Source organism: Cygnus atratus, chromosome 2 (assembly GCF_013377495.2).
Source record: "Cygnus atratus isolate AKBS03 ecotype Queensland, Australia chromosome 2, CAtr_DNAZoo_HiC_assembly, whole genome shotgun sequence".
Lineage (NCBI taxonomy): Eukaryota > Metazoa > Chordata > Aves > Anseriformes > Anatidae > Cygnus > Cygnus atratus.
This window is the reverse complement of record NC_066363.1, coordinates 22,356,920-22,378,336: the sequence shown is the minus strand read 5'-3', so window position 1 is coordinate 22,378,336 and position 21,417 is coordinate 22,356,920. Positions and strand designations below refer to the sequence as shown.

The window sequence follows — 21,417 nt, the reverse complement described above, 5'->3', positions numbered from 1 at the left end:
CATTCAGATGCCAACTGTAACCTTGTTCAGTTGTTGAGATCCTGGGAAATCAGATCCCAAGAATTTCTTTCAGCGTGGTAGTTGAGTTTTGGCCCAGACATCTGTCATCTGCTTGTACTGGAAGTAGTTCTTGGTGCTAAAACAGTAAGCATTACCCTTCCTTTACAAGGGTCAGCTCTCACTCACTTTTGCTGCTCCCCAGATTCTTTAGCTAAGAGGAAAGGCATTGAATTTCAGTGTTTACTCTACTAGAGCTGGGAGTTTGCTGACAGAAAACTGTTAAAACAAAAAAAATAAAATTGCTGGTGATTTTTTTTTTGTGTGTGCAGAATATAAAATTTGAGTGAAATGATGGACTTCTATTCACTGATGTCAATTCCCTTTCACTTGAGTGTAAACAGAGGAAGCATCACTGCAGATACAGTTTTCCCCTTGAAGAAAAGAACAGAAAACTAGAAGTTTTTGTTACAAATCCTGACATTTTCAAAATATTTTAGGAAGAAGAAATGTTCCTGCTTCCAGCTCTTATGCCATATACAATGAATGAAATGTCTGACAAACTTCTTCACAGAATATAGCTTCTCAAAGCAGGGTGGGATCCTGGAGAAGAATAACATAATACCATCCAGCTAAAGTATAAATCTTCGTGAAATGTAGGGTATCCTGGAGAATCCTGCTAACTCTTCCCCAGATAATACTTGCACAGACTTCAAAATGCCTCTAGTTCCTACTAACAAGTATGTCAGAAGACAAATTGAAAAGCAAAGCCAAACAATAAAGAAAATGAAGCATATTCATAAAATGTCATTTCAGATGAGTTACTTAGCCTAACTTATTATGTTTCACAAATAACCTTGTTTCCAATGAGAACTTTAATTATAAACTGTCTGTGGAGAGTGGGACCTTTCCTGTGTAGTTAGAAAAGCCAAGACATGGAGACCCTTAAGCTAACACACAAATTTTCAAAACACAAAGTGTACATCAATAAAAAGAAGGGGTTTTAAAAGTCAATGTTTTCTATTACAGTCCCTGCACAGTGTTTTTCTCATCTACAGAATTACAAAGTGTGAAGTGCAAATGTAGACATGCAATTAAAATGATTATAAATTATATAAGAATGTGTACATTTATTTTAATAGATTTTACAAAGTTATTTTAAGCACTTCTGCTATTGATGTGAAGTTAATAAAATCAGGTCAAATAAAACAGAAATCCTCTCTTTTGACTATTTTATTTTGCAATTAACTTAGAATATTTTGACATTTGAATGATTTATTAGTTGTGAATTTTTCCTGGACTTTTAGATGACAATGATCTGAAAAACACGAGCACTGAAAAAAATTAGATAAAAGAAGTTCTACAAAGAATGGTTATATGGGATATACTAATAAAAATTCTGCCTGCTGCAAGTCTTCCCAGTCCAAATTGCTTCCTTCCTAAATCCCTCATTCCTCTAATGCTCTTTCAGCAGTGGGAAATCACAATTACAGCTATAAAACTCTTAATTTTTTATAGAAATATAGGTAAGCAGAATAATCAAATCTCAGTTATCTGAGCAACTACTCATTCAATGAACAATCTAAGCAGTTATCTCAAATTTCTTTTGAAGAGGCTATTACAGAAGATTTCTTTCTTTCTCATAGGGGTAGTATTTGCATGCATCTACTGTGTAAGCTTATATGTATATATGCATATGCACAATTTGATAAGTGCACTTAGTTTTCCTCAGTAAAATGTATAATCATTCTAGTCCCACTTCATCCACCTCTGTGCAGAGCAGTAGGGAAATCAGTGTAAGATATTTTCCAGTCCAAATGTGGACACAGACTCTCTTTTATTTTTATCTAGGAAATAATGAGCAAATAGTTCCCATGGAGCTGTATGCTTCACCATCTCTGAGTAATTAGCAAAATCTGTCAACAAAGCATTTGGGAATTTTCCTTTGTACACGCATACTACAGCTAACATGAAAACCAAAAGACTTAAGAGGAAAGCAACTGGAAGTCATTCAATTAAATAATTCTCTCTATTTAACAACCTGTTTCTTAGCACTGCAGGCAGCAATTCAGGCCCGTTTTTCCACTCGTCAGCTTGCTCTTTTTAACAACCGAGGTTGTTTGAGTCGTATTTGGTGAAATTTGAAAAGAATACAGATTTTTCTATGAAGGTGACGAGCAATATCACTGAAAAAAAATCAGAATCTGCAGCAGTGAAAGCAACCCTTACTAAAAAATCTCATGTTCTGTATCCATAGCCTTTTCTTTGCTGCACTGAAACTCTAGCCATTCTTTAATCTGGGCATCCACTCATGACAATACCCAGCAGTTGCTCTCTCCCAGCAGCATTCTCTCTCCTGTCTGCAGCCAACCAACTAACTCCTTTGATCCTGCCTCAGCCTCTACTTCTCTGTTACCTTGCCCCTGATTTCATATTTTTCACCTTGTTAGTGTGACATTCCTCTCTTGTCCAGATCATTTCCCTGTGATCATTACTAACTACAGAAAATATGATCACAGAATCAATCATAGAATCATAGAACGGCTTAGGTTCTGTTCTTGTTAAATAGTTTGTCTTACAGCTGCTCCTTTTCAGAAATATAAACATTAACAAATGTCCACATAGTCTTTTGTGTGCCTGTTGTCTTCTTTCCACCAAACTGCAACCTTCTTAACCTGGAAAGCACAAATTGTGTTGAAAAATTCTTCAAAAATCTCCCTTATAGTCTTATGTTGAGTCTTAGAACAGAAAGCATGATCTCTGGGATTTGCAAAATGGTTGGATTCTTTTATGGGACAGGGTAGTCAAAATATTGTCTTAGAAGTGGTAATAATAAATTGATTTTTGTAAATCTATAAAAGCATAAATAAATGAATATTTGTTTACATCTCAGGCAGTCTGCTGAGGTGGATCATGTAAGAGACATCTACTCCTCTTGTATCAACCAGACCTTATGGTCTGATTGTGGGAGTGAAGTTAGGGCATGTACCTCTGCAGTGCTGAGAATGGTTAAGGTCCAGAGCTATAATTTGAGAAGGGGTGATGCAGGAAATCTGAGCTCCCAGACAAAAAGCATTTTGGCAATCATTTGCTTTAAGAGAACATCCTGCTGATCTCTCCCAGGATGCCAAGATAGCAGTCCAGTTCCAAGATCTTACAAAACAGTCTGAGATTCTTATCCCCTAATTGCATTTTTTAGTTTCCTAAACCAAGCTGTATGTGAAAATAGAGACAATAGAAATAATCATCTTCAATCATATCCTGTGCTTGTTCAGTTTCAGTATCCCTTGTGTCAGTGGACAGGCACGTGCTTCAGGCAGAAATTGAAGAATACTACAGTAGTTGCTGGCTGCACTCTTGTCACAGTCATAGCTCACTCCTCATTCATCTTTTCTCCAAGGGTCTCACTCTGCTCTCTATTAGCATATGCCTTGCCTTAATTTGTTTCATCATTCTAGTGATAAAACCAGCAGATTCTGCTTTGGTATTGAGAATTAAGTGCCTAGGTGGTTGCACAAGCAGACCAACACATACAAAGAGACATTCTGTATTAGTAATGTCCATGGACATTATTTGAATACCCAAATAAAATGGAATTCTACAGTGTGCTGCATTTGCACCGACACTTGGTAAGTTTAAAGAAGTCCACGTGGGCAGTCCTGCCCTACATGGCCAGTCCTGCCCTACATGGCCTGTTAAATCCTTAGCTGATCAGGCTTGCAGCGGTGAGACTCCCTGGGAATTCTCAGGTGTTCTTGTTGGGTAAAGGCCCTTGGGGTTATAAAATGTTGAAAGATTCCACTAGACATAATTATTATATGTAGAAAGATTCAATGCAAAAACAGTTACCATTCTGAATTGAAATGGTGGAATACTTACCCTCTGACCTGTACTTGAGCCACAGCACTGATGTTGATACGGAGGTTAACTAAATTGCTGGTTGGATTGATCTTATTAGAACTGGAAAAGATTGAAGATTGGTGCAAAGGTTAAAAAAGTTTTTTTTTTTTTTTTTTAAAGCAGAACTCTAGACTGTTATAGATACACACAAGTCTCCAGCTGGGAAGTGGTGCCGTTGGACATATGACAATGTGGGTTTTGTTATTGCCACTCTTCAGTCTTGTAGCAGATTTGTATTTAAGTCTGAGCTCATCACATGTTTCATAGTATAATCAACTCAAACTTCCTTTAAAGAATCCTGCGGATATGGGTGGGTATCATGATACAGATTTATTTGGCTCAGAATATAATTTAAATTTTCCTGTTCAACTTGGCTATCTGTATGGATAGGGATATCTTAATAGAATATGAGGTTGTTTCATGCAGTGAAGGAAGGCAATGTTAATGAACAAGATAGGCTTTGTTACAATAAAATTTGCTTTTACGATTCTCCAAACTTGTGACTTCTGCATGACAGAGTCTTTAAAGCAAAAATAGATAAACAAATAAATAAATAAATGTTTTCTTTCCCTTTCTTATTCTTTCCCCTCCTCTATCCAGAGAGTGTTTACACTCTTAATCCCACTTAGCATTGAAAACAGATCTCTACATTTAAAGTGTGTTCCTCTCACTCCTATTCTTTTCTTTTCCTACTGGAAATTCTTAGTAGCAAAAGTAGTTTCCCTCACTTCAAGTGGCCGTTCATGTGACTGTAGTCCATTCACATAAAGAACAGTTTCCAGGTTTAAATTCATGAGGACAGTAAAAAAAATATTTAGAGATTTACAGTATATTTAATTATGGGATTAATGACACTAAGTTAGGAGGTTTTACTCAAGCAAGCATGGAAGCACTTCCTTACTTCATGGAGTCTAAGTGTCTATTGCTGTCACAGTTTACTGTTATCACATCTGGGTAGCATCAGTCAAATGGAAACATTCAGAGGAGGCCAGCATTCCCAGTGACTGACTCCTGAGGAGTAAAGGGCAATAGTGCTTTGATCCAGGCTTTCTGGTTACAGATTGCTAAAATTAGGAGCAGCTCTAATTTGTTTGTAAACTAATGCAGATTCCCCTCAAACATCATGTGAACTTTTGAAGTAATCCTCCATAGCCATTGCTCTGAGCTGCAGTCAGTGTTTAAAATTTGCTTTTAAGTAAAAAATGACTATACAATTAATTTGTTAGTATCAGCTGTTCTCCAACTTCTTACCATTCTACTTTCCATGGAGTTACAATACAGATTTTGATCACATATATTTGGTATTTAAATCTTGTTTGTGCATTATGCTATTTTGTAGATAACAATAGTTTTTTAAAAAGTGCCGGGACATCTCCATTGCTTAGAGGTATATAATGCCAAGCAAAATCCACACGAGAAAATGAATTGGATTTCAAGACACTACTCAGCCTCTTGCCTATTTCTTATAAGTGATGAAGTTCAGTCTTGCAAACCAAAAAAACTATTTTCCACTTGATGTTTTGGAGCAAATTAAAGGTGTCTTTAAGAATAACTCAGACCAGGACACAGATTCAGACATGTTCTCTGCTTCCCTTTCTTCCCATTTTAGGTCATTTCCTTTTTCTGAGTTAAAATTTTCTGTTTCCTTTTTTTTTTTTTTTTTTTAGTTTGTTTTACCTGTTCACTAAGGACAAAGAAATACATGAATGGTATTGCTGCTTGGGAAGCAATGTTCAGGAGTGTGTTAACTATAGGATATCTTCCTTATGCAAGAAGCTTAACTTTTATGTATTTATTTAAGTAGCTGGGTGCTGTTCAGCATTTTGATACCAACTTGTGGAAACTGTCCTGTCTTCTTGGTAGTCCACCAGACTTCCTCCCTCTACATTTCAGTCAGTAGATATGGAGGAAGTATGAGGTGCTGCTGCCTCTTGAAGTTCAGACATCTTCCTTCTCATTTTTTTTTACCAAGGTGACCTGCCCTCAGCTCTTTCTAGCTGGAAAGATCTAGTAACCCACCAAGCTCCAAGCCTCCCTGGTTTCACAGCATAAAAAGGGTAGTGACGAGAGCCTTTGGTACGTATTTCACATATATAACTGTGCTGCTTGCATTAATGCCCTGATGGTGAACAGTGGTGTGAGCAGGGGACCTGCAAGCTAGAAGTTATGTATTTTCTGGAGGTGCCTACAATCTAGAAGTTATGTATTTTCTGGAGGTGCCCATGCCCAGGTTAGCATGGCCTCCAGCTTGTCAGCCACCGTCCCAGCCCTTTGGCTTCTGCAGCCTTCTGTTGCTGTGCCCTTCCCAGGTTTCTGCATGTCCTTTCCATCCAGGGTTACATTCTGGAAGCATGACTTAAACATTTTAAATGTCTCAGTTATTTACCATAGTGAGCATGATCAAGGCCCTCATTAAAGGCCAGACATTAGCAATTAAGTCTCTGTGTGTGGGGCAGGGAGGGCCCCATCAGGAACTCCAGCGTGTATTTGATGAGGACAGATGTAGCAGAAGCTCTGCCACCTACTGAAAAATTCCCAAGTTTGTGCTTTCTGTTATCCTAACCCAGCCTGTCCTGTGCTTTTTTGTCCCCATGCATTTACCAGCATAAACTAGAAGATTCTCTAGAAGTAATATTTCATCCCCACAAATGAGGAACTAAAAAAAAAAGTATAGATTCACCTGAATCAAACTGAAACAGCTTTCTCTCTTTATGACAGTAACTTAAACTACATCTTCTGTGAAATATGAAGCATTTTGACTTTCAAGAAACATTTTTATATATGTTCAAGAACAATTATCTGGTAATTTCAGTAAAAAAATCAAGAGTAAATCTAAAAATACAGATATAAACCAACTGAAAATATTTTTAAATTCATCTCTTAAAAAAAAAAGAAAGGAAAACTGTTGATCAGATTTTAACCGCTCACCTATTTTCTATATTGCTGTGAAGGAGTGGCATATCTTTTATGTTTCAAGAGCATTTTATGCTTTTAAATACAGAACTTTGTTGGAAAATGATCACTGTTCATTAATCCTGAAGTAGAGAACCACATGCAAATTTGGCAAATCTGTGGAAGAACCTTGGAACACTAACCAAAATTAGTCAACCTGTATTTTAACAAAATAAAAACCTTAGAATAACTCTAAGACTGATTTAGTTAAAAGCTAACATGGCCCCAGCTCTACAAATCCTCCTGAAGAAAGCTGCCAAAGGAGAAATAACTAGTAATGTTGAAGAGTTAAACTTCTTAAACTCCAGATATTGACAGGAATTCAGAATTTAAATAACCATGCTCATGATAAAACATCTAACCTTTTTATTTGCAGCTCAAAATTGATGCTGAAATCTGAATTTTCAAAATGCTGAACAGAAAATCGGATGCCTGTAGAGAACTGGAAAAGAAACAAAAGAACAGGTTACTAATTTCCATTTGCTTTTTGAAACAGTCATGGAATAAAGCAGAACAAGCTCATTCAGAAGACAGAATGGAATTGCAAGGCTAGTTAAAGAAGGAATATACAACAGCATATGGTGGGGTCTCTGTAACCCTCTTGCTGGACATAGTTACTGCACTGGTTATGCAAGTGGCTAGGGAGGAGGGGGAGATACCATCTGTCCTCCACATTAAATTAATAAAATCGTACCGCAATGTTTAAATTAATCCTTTTAATTGCCTCATTTCAACTGCATATGTTTTTCATCTGGCAATTTCTGAAATCCGAATTTTGTATTGAGGCTGACAGCAAAGCATACAGCATGTATACTCTGTGTATAAGTACCACTTCTCCCCTCCTTCTCACCTCCTGCATTGTCTGATGGTAACATTTCCTGACAGATAACTCGCATATGTGCTTTCCTTTTTAAAAAAGGATTGTTACATATAACCATATTCTCCATGTGGAGAAAAATAAAGACTTGTCTCTTTGGTATGCTTTCCTTGGCATACTTGGGGCAGCATTGCCAGCAACAGAACACAACACAACAATGCAGTTTTCTGTCTGGGACACAGATTCAATATCACTGACGAGGAAGGATTTTCCTCTGTGGGTATCATTTCAGATGTTTAAGAAATTTCTTTTTTCCAAGCGTTATTTTGTTTTAAGTCTTCACTCAATTTTCCCTCTTTTCTCACTTGCAGTGGTGGATCACTGAATATTAATGCATCTGCAGAGCAAGACTTAGCTAATGTGTTTCAATTACTTCTTTCAATTGTCCTATGCTTGAAGCAATACTGTTAGCATTAAAAAATGGCACATTCAAATCTTTGAGTTCTTTTCATTTTAATATCATAGTTAGAGCTAATCTCTCTTTTTGGAAGTAAAATCTTTAAGATGAAAGGAAAATACTCATTCAATTAAACAGAAGCTGAACAGTTGGCTTGGAATAGAGATGTAAACTATTTTTATGACCATTTTGGGGATGATTTTAACCTTATTGATTCAACTTTAGAAATGTATCATGATCTTTTTAATCTCTGAGACAAAAAAAAATCAGATACTGATTTCTTACTGCTTTTACTGATCAGTCTGCATAAATTTGTTTCCATTTCTAGCAGAAAAAAAAGTTTTGATGAACCAAAGACACCATTTTCCTCAGATCTAACAGAGCAGGCATGAACTGCAGTTTTGATGATCTGTTATATCCCTGATGTCCCAGGTTTAATCGCTTATTTAATACTGAAACATACCTCTACTGTATGAGTCTAATGAGCTGCAGATGTTGCCTTTGTGTGGTAATACGACTTTGTTAATGTCAAGTAGCCCTTGACACTGCTACTACTAAGATCCTTATACGCCCTTGCTGAAAACTCAGAGGCCAAAGGAGTTGAATTTGCTTTAGCTTGTACACTAGCAGTCACGGGACCTCCTTATTTTAGTAGGAGATTCATCTAATCAGAATAGTTTAACTTTATTTAAATTTTCCAAGTGAAGTTACTTTCATCTAAAGTGCATTATTTGCCATGTTAGAATCATCGTGCATCTTTGAAATACATAACATTTCTTTTATTACTGATAATCTTTAATCTGTTATGTTCGGCAGCACCCAGGAGTACGCTGGGAGATAGATGGCTAGCATTTTTTGACATGTCTTACAGGGCGTATGAAAGATAAAGCCTCTTGAAGCTCTTGAAAGATCAGTTTGCTACACACCAAGAAATAGGCAAGATCTTCCAAGCCTCCCAGCCTTCTGACCTTATTTCCATTCATTTCTATTTCGTTCCAAATTCTTCTACCAGAATTTCTAATAAGACCTACATTTCACTTGCTAGGACCACTGAAGAGTAAGCTTGTCAGTATGATCCATTTCATAAATTAAGTACTTCGAGCATCTTTCATCTCTGCCTGTGAGATGGTATCACAGACATCTAGTCTGAATTCTGGGCCATATGGTTATGGGATTTTCTTTCTCATTTTTTTATCTTCTTTTTTTTAACCATGCAGATACTATTGAAAAGGATACATACTTTCTGTGGGCAGTAAATGATTTTAAGGTCATGGAATTTAAAGAAGTCAGAGAGATAGTAATTCTGATGACAATGTTGAAAATGTAAAGTGTTCTGCAGCCCACCGCAGTAATATCCCATGAGGTACATCACAAAATCCTGACATAATTCTCATCCCCAGAAAGTTGATCTTAAACTGTTGGAGAATCCTCAGGTTTCAGGGTGCTGAAAAGTCATTACAGTGACTCAATAGTTAAGAGTTTTAAGAATGTTAGACTTTGACCTAACCCTCTCTTCCCACTCCCTCACAACTTCCACAGAGTCCCTTTCTGACTGCGTATTTTGAGAATAACTGATCTCCTGCCAGAGCAGAATTGTTTTGCAAAACTGGAAATGGATCAGAGCAGCCTCTCATGATTTATGCAATTTGTACAAAGGGTTGGTATTTTGCTGTTGGAAGTACGTTTGCCATCATAAATACGTTTGGACTGAAAAAGCTCAAGTCCTTTCACCTTTACTAAGCTTCCAGGAGAGCTGGTTTCAAAGATACAGCTAGGCTTTAAGCTTTCGCTAACTATAATCCAACACTTTTGCCATCTGGCTTTGTGATGCTTTATCTTTGTATGCCTTAATTTTCAAGTGTGAGATTCTTTTTGTTTCAAAACAGAATATTCTTAAACATGTTATGAACCCTGCTGTTTTATTATGCTACTTCCAAGTCTCCCTTTATGAAGTATTTTGCTTAGGACTATTTGGTAACAATGCATTTACAGCAGCCCGAGTGCTGATTCTGACACAAAACAGGATTAGCTGTGCTGATAGAATCCATGAGGAGGCAGATGAGAGTAGCACTGCTTCAGTGGCCACCAAATAACATTCCTGAGGTCTTCATACTGCCAGTAGTTTGGGTCAAGGATGATGTGGAAACAGAGCTTTGGATTCACAGAGGAGAGTAGAGGGGCTCTAGCTTAATATCTCCACACACACAGACCTTTCCATTGCTTATACTTAAGATAAAATGCAAAGCAACACAGACTTGCTCCTAGATGGATATAAAATGGTAGTGCTTCTTGTCTCCCTTTCCTCTTCAAAACCCATGGATCTTTAATGCTTACCCGCACAATCATCCATGAGATTCTCGTCCACTTTTGTCTATCTTGATAATTTGCTTTTGCCATAAGACTAACCAGGAAACAACTCAGTAGATAAGTTTGCTGTTTTTCTGGTAAGAGATCTTATCTGCCTAGAGTTTGGATTTTTCTAGTGCTTTGGCCCATCAGTGTCTCCCATCATCACATTAGGAAAACTCCATTCCTCAGTATTTTTTTCAATTCCTCTTCTTTTTTAGGAGTTTCATTTAATAGAACAAAACAAAAACTGCAGAACCTTTTAGCCCTGTTTTCTATACTCACTGACTCCAATATCTATGCAGTCAGTGTTCCTAGCGCAATGGCTTTCCCAGAAAATACTTTTAAAGTCCCCCTCTTCAGACTTCTAGTTCGCAGCAGTTTCACAGAGCAGAACCCTCACCAAGCAGATTCCTGCTCCCAGTGGGTCCACCATCTGGAGTTTGTTTCTCTGTGGTTTCTAGCTCCTTGTAATCCCAAGGAGTCTGCCTGGGACTGCTGGTAACCATGACTGTACGAGACACCTGGTCTCACACTTGCCTTCAAAAGCTCTATGACTGATCTGAAGCCAACCTTACATACCCAAACAAGCTTATTGGAGTCCAAATCTTCTATCATGTGATCCATTTGGTTCTTTTATCAAGGGTGAGACAGGAACTATTTCAAGATCGTTTGAAAGATCTTGAAAAAGAGTTTGAGTTAAACACCTATAGGATTATGCCCCTTGAGGTTATGAGCAGCGCTAGAATTCCTCTGCAGGGACATCCATGGCAGAACATTCCTAGATTCAACTCTTCTGGGGCTGCCCTGAACTGTTTGTCAGGAAATAGGAACAAGTGATGATAACCATGGAATGGGTAGCTCTTTTTTTGTCTCTGTTATGTTTAATCTAAATGACAGTCATAATCTGAAGGAAAACTTTACTCCAACCTCATTTTCATGGATGTAAGTCATGATATAAACTGATAAGAGAATGGTCATACACTCAAGATTAGACTCAGAATAAAGAATCAGTCATTTACTACACACATCCTAAATAGAAAGAATACTAAGGCAGAAATAAACATCACACATTATGGATTGGGATTCTCTTCTCATCATACTAGTGCAACTTCTGGGACTTAAACTGAGGGACACTAACTTTCTTTAGAGTATGTGAAATAAAATGTGTGATCTAATATCATCAATTTTTTAGAACAACAGAATGTTAGTTTTTCAGAAGCACAGTACTGTCTCTTATTGCACCAACACTTTCCTGTCCGAGTAAATAATTTGGTTTAGGTGCTACTTATTTGGACACATTCTGCTAATTGAATAGTTTTCCATTTGTTCCTCTTTAAAATTCAATTAGATAAAAATCAGTAAATGCATCTGGTTTTCCCTTACATTTGCGCCAGCCACCATGGGGTTCCCAAGATCACAAACCACCATTCTAGTTTCATTTTCCATCTTGTAATCACAGCTCAATACACGCAGTGCCTGTAACAAAAGGACACCAATATGGAGGTCAGAGATCACAGTGAAACGTATCCAGTCGGGAAAGTGATGCCTTTTTGATCGTGACATTTCTTTTGATTTCAGACACCTGCTCAGTGCACTAGGAAAACATTTAATTGGTTATTGTCAGACAATGGGTGAAAACTGATGCCAGGGAAAAACAAACAGGGAAGTTTCCCAGTACCTGAAGGGCAATCACTCCAGTTCCAGTTTTAACATACGGCTTTGCTGTTGTAAATCACCCTTATGGCCATAATGACTCAACAGAGAAAACAAGTGTAGGTAAAAGGGGTGAAAGAAACAGGTTTCACACTAATTGCAATACTTTTATTATCTGTCACTAGAAGTCTCTGGAATGAATTTGTGGCGTTGGCCACAAATGGACCAAGCCTAGAATTTTATTTTCCAACCTATGGTTTATGTTGTTACAACTTCATGTTGTTATTTCTGTAACTACATTACTTGTAATTTATAATTTAGCAACAAAGAAGATGGATTTCCACTTAAATAATTTCCCTCTAAAATTATTAATGTAAAATGTGTTTTTTCTTTGTTCTTTCAACCCTTTGTAATCTGTATTGCTAGTAGTTTCATCTGTATAGAAAACAGACTGTACAGAAGGAGGACCAACTATAGGATAGCAGAAGATAGGAGATAAGGAATTAAGACAAAGCAACAAAATGTGTGTTTTTTTTTTTTTCTGTTTACCTCTCTGGCATATTGGAGAAAATAGTCACAATTATGTGCAGAAGTAAACTAGCTTTGTAAAAGCAGAATGCAGCTAGAGCTGTTGCCATAAGGCTCTCCCACTACCCTTCCTCTCATTTGTGCTTCACACAGATTAAGCAACACATGTGAGGTCATGCTCTTTATATAGAAAGACCTGGGAAATCTCCAGACCACTGGCTACCAATTCACTCCTAATCTGTAAAAGCCAGTGTGGACATGTTGATCTTATCACTTCCTGAGACTGAAAGAAATGACAGGGCATGTCCTAAATGTAGTCCATGTGAAGCATGCCCTCAGTATGCACCTCATTCATATTGACACTTTTACAGTTTGTGAGGAGGAAACAAAGTTTTTTACACAGTGTGTCCAGCCATCCCAAGCCTCTCTACAGCAGGGAGCGGAGGATTTTTACATTCTTCCCAACTGCTTAATTAGAGGTGGGCAGGAACACATGGGAGAAGCAAGAATGTTAACACAGTTGAAACCAAATTTGTCTGGAAAACTGTTCATTTTAGCTTGATTTGTGGGTTTATGGTTTTGTTCTTGATTTTTATTTTTTATTTTTTGAAATTCAGGTCTAAATGTTTGATATTCATCTATATTTCATACCTTGCAGTTTCTTTATTAATACCGTATTAAACACCAGAACAGAATACTTCATCCCTTATCACACACTTTTTGTCCCTTGAAGGCTAAGCAAATAGAAAAGTTTTGCAAGTAGGTTTTCTGCAATTTGTAGGTTATGCTTTTAGACTAAAAATGATTAATGGAACTGAACTTATATGACCAGAATCACAACAGCTCATCTGTGGGCATAAAGATGTGACAGGGAGCTGTGATATAATTTCTTCAAAACTGAGATTAATTGCCTTTGTTTTTCCACTGATCACCTTTTTAAGGTGGTTCAATACACCTCAAATTAAAACCAGGCAGGAAGCAAGCAAGAGCAAAGAAACTTATCTACCCGGTATTGTCAGTACCATTATCTCATATGTAACTCAGTCAGATGGAAGGTTTTGCCACAAGATCCTACTACCTGCCACTGGCAGCAATTTACATTTTTATAGCAACACATGGTCTTTTTGGCAATCTTGAGCAGAAGCAAAATCCCAACAATTAACACATGTGCTCCCGGGGTGCATTTTAACTAGGAAATGACTGGATGCTCTAAGTCATCCAGGCAGCCTACAAACTTGAAACTCTTTCTGGTGGTCTTAGCAATGAATTATAAATTGATGCCAGAACTGTTAAGCACTACAGGCTGTGGATTAAAACACCTCCTCTCTTTTCTTGATCAACACCTTCCAACCTTGTCTTCTGAGTAGAAATGGATGGATTAGGTACCAGATTCCAGAATCTAGCTTCTCATCTAACTGATGTATGAGAACTAGTGTTTGTCCTCAAAAGGCTCAATTTATGACTCATCTAGCCAGCCACCTTCTATTTACTCTTATAATATGAATTTTCAGGTAAAATAAGAAGGTTGCATATCTTTTCCTATTTTAAAAGAGTATAATGATATAGTTCAGAAAGGCATGGGGCTAAAAGCTCTGGACTTATCCATTGAAGAGTAAAGCTGGTTGTGATCTGCAATAGCCCTGCAGTTCCCAGCCTGAGCAGAGACAGTCATGCCAAAATACATAATGTTTTTGGTGTGGAACAAATACCTAACAGGGCTTTGTATTTGCTTGATTTACTTCTACTAATTATTCCATGATAATTTGGGCTCCACCCACCACTACTAAGGCAGGATAGAGTTGTATGTGAAACTCTTTTGCTGGGCAAAGGATTAGTGTACAGTACTCAGACAATGGCTTGGGGTTCAAGCACACAATCATGCTATTGTAGTGTAAGAAGTTACCATACAGCAAGCATATACTGCCTCTGGCTCTACTGCTGGCCATGGAAATGCGAGGTAATATAATGTGGTTATACTTTTTTCATTGCAGCTAATTCCTGTAATTCCACACCTACTGCATATGGACAGTTATGACAAGCCAAAAGGTTTCCAGTAACTTGTAAAGCTGTGGTAATTTTCTCATTTACCTGGTATCTGGAGCTTTTAAGTGTTCCCACAATACAACTAATGAATAACACATTTCATTTCATTATAAGTCATTGTTTCATTAACCAGTTTTTGACTGAAGGAAGTATCAGTACGTGCAAGAGTCAAAGAAACTTCAAAATCATATCCTTGACCTCAGACTTTAAGATCAAACACACTAGCTTGGGTCTTCACTTGCACGTGTTCATGTACATCTCTGCAAAGAGCTATTCTTCTGATACAGTTGCCCAGTCTAGGTTCAGTATGTTACAGAATCAGGCCGGAGATAACAAGCTAATGACAACTGAGGAATGCCAAACACTGCATTGCATCGAGCTGAAGAGAAGAGGTAATAGGTGTAGGAATTTTCAGTTATGTATTTAACAGAAATTATTTAACGCTTCAGTTAAATTATTTAACTGAAAGTATTTAACACATTCACAGTGTAATTCAAATAATACAGAATAACCCAAGAAATTATTTCAAAAAAAAAATAATCAGGCTTAACGGAACCAATTAAGGAATAAATTTGTCTATTAGCTAGACTAAATCCAGAGTGGCCCCATAATAAAGTAGTCTAACATCCTGTAAAAGTATAGTTGATTCGAAATGCTGGCAGCCTAACAGAATAATTTGATTCTAAAGATTTTTTGGTTCCATCAGAAATGTACCAAGTGATTTCTTTGGCTCATTACATTTCATTTGTTCGTCCCTCAGCCTACTTGTTTTGCTGCTTCTGAGATGTCTATCATCTCTGCATTAGTACAATGAAGTCTGCAGTATGGAGAAAAACAACTACACAGAGGACTGTGAATATATACAGTGAATAGTCGATGAAATCCTTGGATGCAGAGCTTTAAGAGCATGACCGCAACTGCCTCTACCACAAGCCCACCTGTCTGCCAAAATCACTCTGTATTCAATTATCTGTATTTCAGGAGTGTTCACAAATGCCGCATTGCCAGGGTGCTGTACAAAAATGAAAATAAGAAATGAAATCCCAGCTCCACTGCACCTGACAACAAAACGTTAATTTTAATCTACAGTCCATGCCTCAAAGTACCTACAGACCAAGAGAACTTTCTTCCATATACCCCAGTGTTTCCTGCATACCAATGTGGTAAGTTCTTCTGAGCTCTTGTCAAGTGGTTCAAACTGCCATAGATTTTTAAACCCCATAGGTTGCATTAAATGAGTCATTTTCTAATTTACAGTCATTTGTACTATGACCCATAAAAATCATTAGAACAAATCATCCTTGAAACAGATGGGCCTCTGATACCTAGGGTTCTGATCACTCTGGGGAAAATGAAATTGCCTGCTAATTCTTGTTTCAGGTGGTGATCCTACTTAATCTGTACATTTACCTGGGATAAATTAAACAAGAATATTGAGTAAGAAGAATATAAAAGAATGTCTGAGTTATTAAAATGAGTGATATTTTTCCATTGTAAATTTTTCCATTGTAAATTTATTTTTTTAAATTAAGAAGACTATATTTTCTTCTTTGTCATGTTCACTGCAGTTTTAAGTAGCATGTCAGAACAGTGACGTGGTTTAATGGTGGACTTGGCAGTGCTAAGTTAAAGGTTACACCAGATGATCTTAGAAGTCTTCTCCAACCTAAATGATTCTATGATTCTATGAATACGTACAAGAACCAACCTCCATCAGAAAAATGCCAGCAAATTTTAGCTTTGTCTTTTTAAAGAAAATTACAATATCAATTTCTCTCCCACATAAAGATTTAGAAATGAATTTTTTAGTTAAATGAACTGTAACATCACAAAGACCATTCTTTTCAAAAATATACTTTTACAGTTTAAAATCGGTAGAAAGAACAAACTTTCTTTCAGTACCATGTGTAATTCTTGTGTAAGCTGTACCTGCAGTGTAGAAGGCAAGATGATAACAATGATGTAGACAGTAGGACTAACGTTTTGATACTTCTCAGAAAGAATCTCTTTTGATAGAATTTTGATTGACATCTCTTTTGATAGAATAAGTATGAAAAGAGAATACAAAATAAATTCTGTGCTCTAGTGAACTAACTAAATGTGGGGAAAATGAAGGCAATTCTTCCATAAATCTGGGAGGATTCAGAATTTGACTTGTCAAAAATGTATATTACCTTCCACAAAAACTGAAGAATATGAAAAGCTTTGTAATGTTTCCTAGGTTTTAAAAAAGAAAAAGAAAAGTAATATCTTTCGCCAACCCATTTCTAGCTTATCCTCATTCTTGCAAAACACCAGACTCTCCCAGCTCTTTTTCCCTTCCTATCCCCCCTGAGGCTACCCTTCTGGCACTACAAAATTCAAGCCTTCCTAACATAATGAAAAGCCCTGAGTGATTTCTGTTCAGTCCGAATGATAGATATGTGTGGGCTAATATGTGTGGGCTTTGGAGTAAGTGACTCCCCTGACATCCTTGGTAATGGCCAAAAGAACAGCCAAAGATTCCCAAAGAGCAGCAAAGGAAAGAGACAGCCAGGTGTACATGTTAAAGAGAACTTAAGTTTTCCTTATGCCTTGTAGATCACAGTATGAAAAAAGGGAGTATGCTAAGAGAATAAAAGAAATGCAGATGACAGCAAGAGGCTGGTGTCTTTACTTATTTGTGCACAAATATATGCTTTTGAGAAGTGAGTTTTCAGAGAATTTCCATATTACCATCTTCAGTGACATCATTAATTCTTGTCATTTTTTTTTTCAAAGTGAGTTAAAAGCCCAATAATAAAGGCACTGACAGAAAGAGAGTAAGGAAATACTTTGTAAGTTACTTTCAACTTCCTTAAAAACATTTGCCTTCAGCAAGGAAATTAACTTGCTTTCTCCCACTCTCACCCTTGAGGCCCTGCTGCACATTCCAGGCACTGACAGAAAAAAAGAAAGTTCATGTTGCAACAGCCTGGGAGACTTATGTGCAGATGAGGTGATTCAGACTCGCTGTCCAACAGAGAATACAAGAACACTCTGCTTGTTTGCAGGATAGTGTTTCGTCTGTGCTCTTAAAAAACAAACAGATCCCAAAAGGAAACACTGTGTGTTCAGTACAGCTCAGCGGGACATGAGTCAGCCCTTTTGTGAACATTGCCACATTTCACATTATAACTGCTTTTTTGGCCTATCCGTAAGATAAGTTAATTGAATAGAAAGGAGGTCAACTTTGTCAAGTTTATACTGCAGTTAATGTTCAATTATTCAGGATATCAGAGACTGGAATACCCTTAACAATGGTAAAACACTGCTGGGCTGGTAGCATGAGACAGAAGTGTCCGGGTGTCTGGCGTTCAGCAGGGCTTATTGACCCTGACTGAGAGGTGGTAACACCATGGGATCGACCATGGGTTGACTGGTTCAAAATCTGAACTATGTTAATAGCACTCACACTAGAAGAAACATGACAGTATTTGTGTGGCACCATACCTAAGTTAATGACGAGGAACTGGACCTGATCTGGCTCTGAACCAGGATGCACCTGACTTTCCCATCTGCATGTGACACGGCTAATCTTCAGCCTGGACTGTGAGCGCAAAGATAGCTGAGAGTTGATGGGATCTCCTCTCCTAAGAGGCACCCATCCACTTGCTGCTTTCAGCCAGCACAGCCTATGTAGGTTAACTGGGCATGTCCATAAGCATCTGAAGGGCGAGTGCAAGGATGACACATCCAGGATCAGGCTGGTAGCGTGGCCGAGCGGTCTAAGGCGCTGGATTAAGGCTCCAGTCTCTTCGGGGGCGTGGGTTCAAATCCCACCGCTGCCAAGAGCTGTTTTATGGAACTGGTCACCTTGAATGCAATCACACAGCATATGTGGGACAACTGGGGGATCAGGACCAGTCAGCCTCCCACACAATTCTCCTGGAGAAGCTAGCAGCGCATGGCTTTGACTGGTACATGATTTGCTGGGTTAAAAACTGGGTGGACAGCCGGGCCCAGAGGGTGGTGGTGAATGGAGTGAAACCCAGCTGCCGAGCAGTCACCAGTGGTGCTCCCCAGGGGTCAGTGTTGGAGCCTATCCTCTTTAATATCTCTGTTGATGACTTGGAGGAGGGAATTGAGTGCACCCTCACCAACTTTGCAGGCAACACCAGGTTGGGGGGCAGTGTCAATCTGCCGGAGGGCAGGAAGGCCCTGCAGAGGGACCTGGACAGGATGGGTTGATGGGCAGAGACCAATGGGATGAAGTTCAGCATGGCTACAGGCCAGGTCCTGCACTTTGGTCACAACAACCCCACACAGTGCTACAGGCTTGAGGGAGAGTGGCTGGAAAGCTGTGCAGAGGAAAAGGATCTGGGGGTGCTGGTTGATGCTCGCCTGGACATGAGCCGACAGTGTGCCCAGGTGGCCAAGAAGGCCAACAGCATCCTGGCTTGTACCAGGAACAGTGCAGCCAGCAGGACCAGGGAGGTGATCGTCCCCCTGTACTCGGCTCTGGTGAGGCCGCACCTCGAGTGCTGTGTTCAGCTTTAGGCCGCTCACTACAAGAAGGTGTCCTGGTTTCAGTTAGGCCAAAGTTAATTTTCCTCCTAGTAGCTGGTAGGGTGCTATGTTTTGGATTAGGATGAGAAGAGCGCTGATAACATGCTGATGTTTTAATTGTTGTAGAGCAGTGCTTACACCAAGCCAAGGACTTTTCAGCTTCTCGCTCTGTCCTGCCAGCGGGCAGGCTGGGGGTGCAGCAGGAGCTGGGAGGGGACAGACCAAGGACAGCTGACCCAAACTGGCCAAAGGGGTATTCCATACCATCTGACATCATGCTAAACAATATATAGGGGTGGCTAGCCGGGGTAGGGGGCCGGCTGCTCAGGGATAGGCTGGGCATCAGTCAGTGGGTGGTGAGCAATTGCATTGTGCATCACTTGTTTCGTACACATTATTATTAGTACTACTATTATTGTTATTATTATTATTATTATTTTCCTGTCTTAATAAACTGTCTTTATCTCAACCCACAGGCTTCACTTTCTCGTTTCTCTCCCCCATCCCAGAGAGGGAGGGGGGAGGGTGAGTGAACGGCTGTGTGGTGTTTAGCTGCTGGCCGGGTTAAACCACAACAAAAGGACATCGAGGCCCTGGAGCATGTCCAGAGGAAGGCTATGAAGCTGGTGAAGGGCCTGGAGCACAAGTCCTGTGAGGAGCGGCTGAGGGAACTGGGGTTGTTTAGTCTAGGGAAGAGGAGGCTCAGGGGAGACCTCATTGCTCTCTACAGCTACCTGAAAGGAAGGTGTGGGGAGCTGGGGGTCGGCCTCTTCTCGCAGGTAACTAGTGATAAGACTAGAGGGAATGGCCTCAAGGTGTGTCAGGGGAGGTTTAGGTTGGAAATCAGGTGAAATTTCTGCTCAGAAAGAGCAGTCAGGCATTGGAACGGGTTGCCCAGGGCGGTGGTGGAGTCACCATCCCTGGGGGTGTTTAAGGAGAGGCTAGACCTGGTGCTTAGGGACATGGCTTAGTGGGTGACATTGGTGGTAGGGGGATGGTTGGACCAGATGATCTTGGAGGTCTTTTCCAACCTTAATGATTCTAGGGTTCTATGATTCTATGATTATCACTAACATTTTGATTTTCATTTACCTTGTTGTTGCGTTCAACACCAGTGTAATCTGCTTCAGGTGGAATCTTTATATGTAGCTCAGCTTCATAGGCTCCTTCTCCATCATTCCTTGGATTTATTATGAGCATTACACAGTTTTCTTCTCCAATTATTAGCGGATCTTTATCTCTGTATAGAACATACAACTTGTCAGGAATTAAAACAAAAGTATGATTTACATATGATTAAAGCAGAAAGCCATTTTGCTCTCATAGCATCTGTTCTGGAAAATATTCTGTGAATACAGAGTAAATTTTTTTTTTTTTTTTTATAAAAAATGATTCAATGGAAAAGTATGCAAGCACCTGGGAAGGAAACAGTTCAAAGGAAAACACATACCATGGATGATCAGAGTAGACTACCAGAGAACCTGAAAGTGAGTTGTATAAAATTTCAGAGCCTGACTATTTTCAACCTAGAGACAAGTATCTAGTGGAGTAAAATACTTGCCACCAGAGACCCACTTCTTTCTGGAGGGAACAGAATTGGTGGGATTTCAGTTATCCCTTCGTGCCTGTTGTACAATGAACAGACAGAAGCTCTCCTGAGAACTGCAATGGCACTGTGCCCTTTCCTTTCACAGCTATCTACTGATTTTGCTGGCACAGAGACAGATAACAGGAAGTTCCAGCTGAATATGAGAAGGCACTTCTTTACCGTGAGGGTGACAGAGCACTGGAACAGGCTGCCCAGGGAGGTTGTGGAGTCTCCTTCTCTGGAGATATTCAAAACCTGCCTGGATGTCATCCTGTAATGTGCTCTAGGTGATCCTCCTCGGGGGGAGGCTGTGGGGGGGTTGGACTAGATGATCTTCAGAGGTCCCTTCCAACCTCGGCCATTCTGTGATTCCGTGATTCCATGTAACTGCCAGAGGTTCCCCACTTATCCTGCTTGGTGTATTTCTCCCTCCACAGGAGGAATTGTTGCCATGTTTTGAAATTCTTTTATTCTTTGATTCATTTAGTTCACTGTACAGTGAGTTCAAGAGAATTCTGTCCCAAGTTCAAATTTACTGTCACAGTGAAATAAGTACATTTAAAAGCTCCCTTGAACAACAATTGGTGTTATCTCTTGGCATTCAGA

At 39.0% G+C, this 21,417-nt stretch overlaps 1 protein-coding gene and 1 non-coding gene across 5 annotated transcripts in view; one reads left to right on the top strand and one right to left on the bottom strand.

The window, feature by feature from the left end:
• The window catches only part of ITGA8 (integrin subunit alpha 8), a 111,663-nt gene that overhangs the window by 37,055 nt on the left and 53,191 nt on the right, over positions 1-21,417 (bottom strand). For all 4 annotated transcript variants that reach the window (XM_035545241.2, XM_035545242.2, XM_035545243.2 and 1 more), the window contains exons 20-23: positions 20,316-20,463; positions 11,856-11,948; positions 7,212-7,291; positions 3,877-3,957 (exon numbers count right to left, since the gene is read on the bottom strand). In XM_035545241.2, coding sequence (XP_035401134.1) covers positions 3,877-3,957; positions 7,212-7,291; positions 11,856-11,948; positions 20,316-20,463 — 402 coding nt within the window. The remainder of the gene's footprint in view (positions 1-3,876; positions 3,958-7,211; positions 7,292-11,855; positions 11,949-20,315; positions 20,464-21,417) is intronic.
• On the top strand, positions 18,424-18,505 carry TRNAL-AAG (transfer RNA leucine (anticodon AAG)). Its single transcript has one exon. It is a non-coding gene; the product is annotated as a tRNA-Leu (tRNA).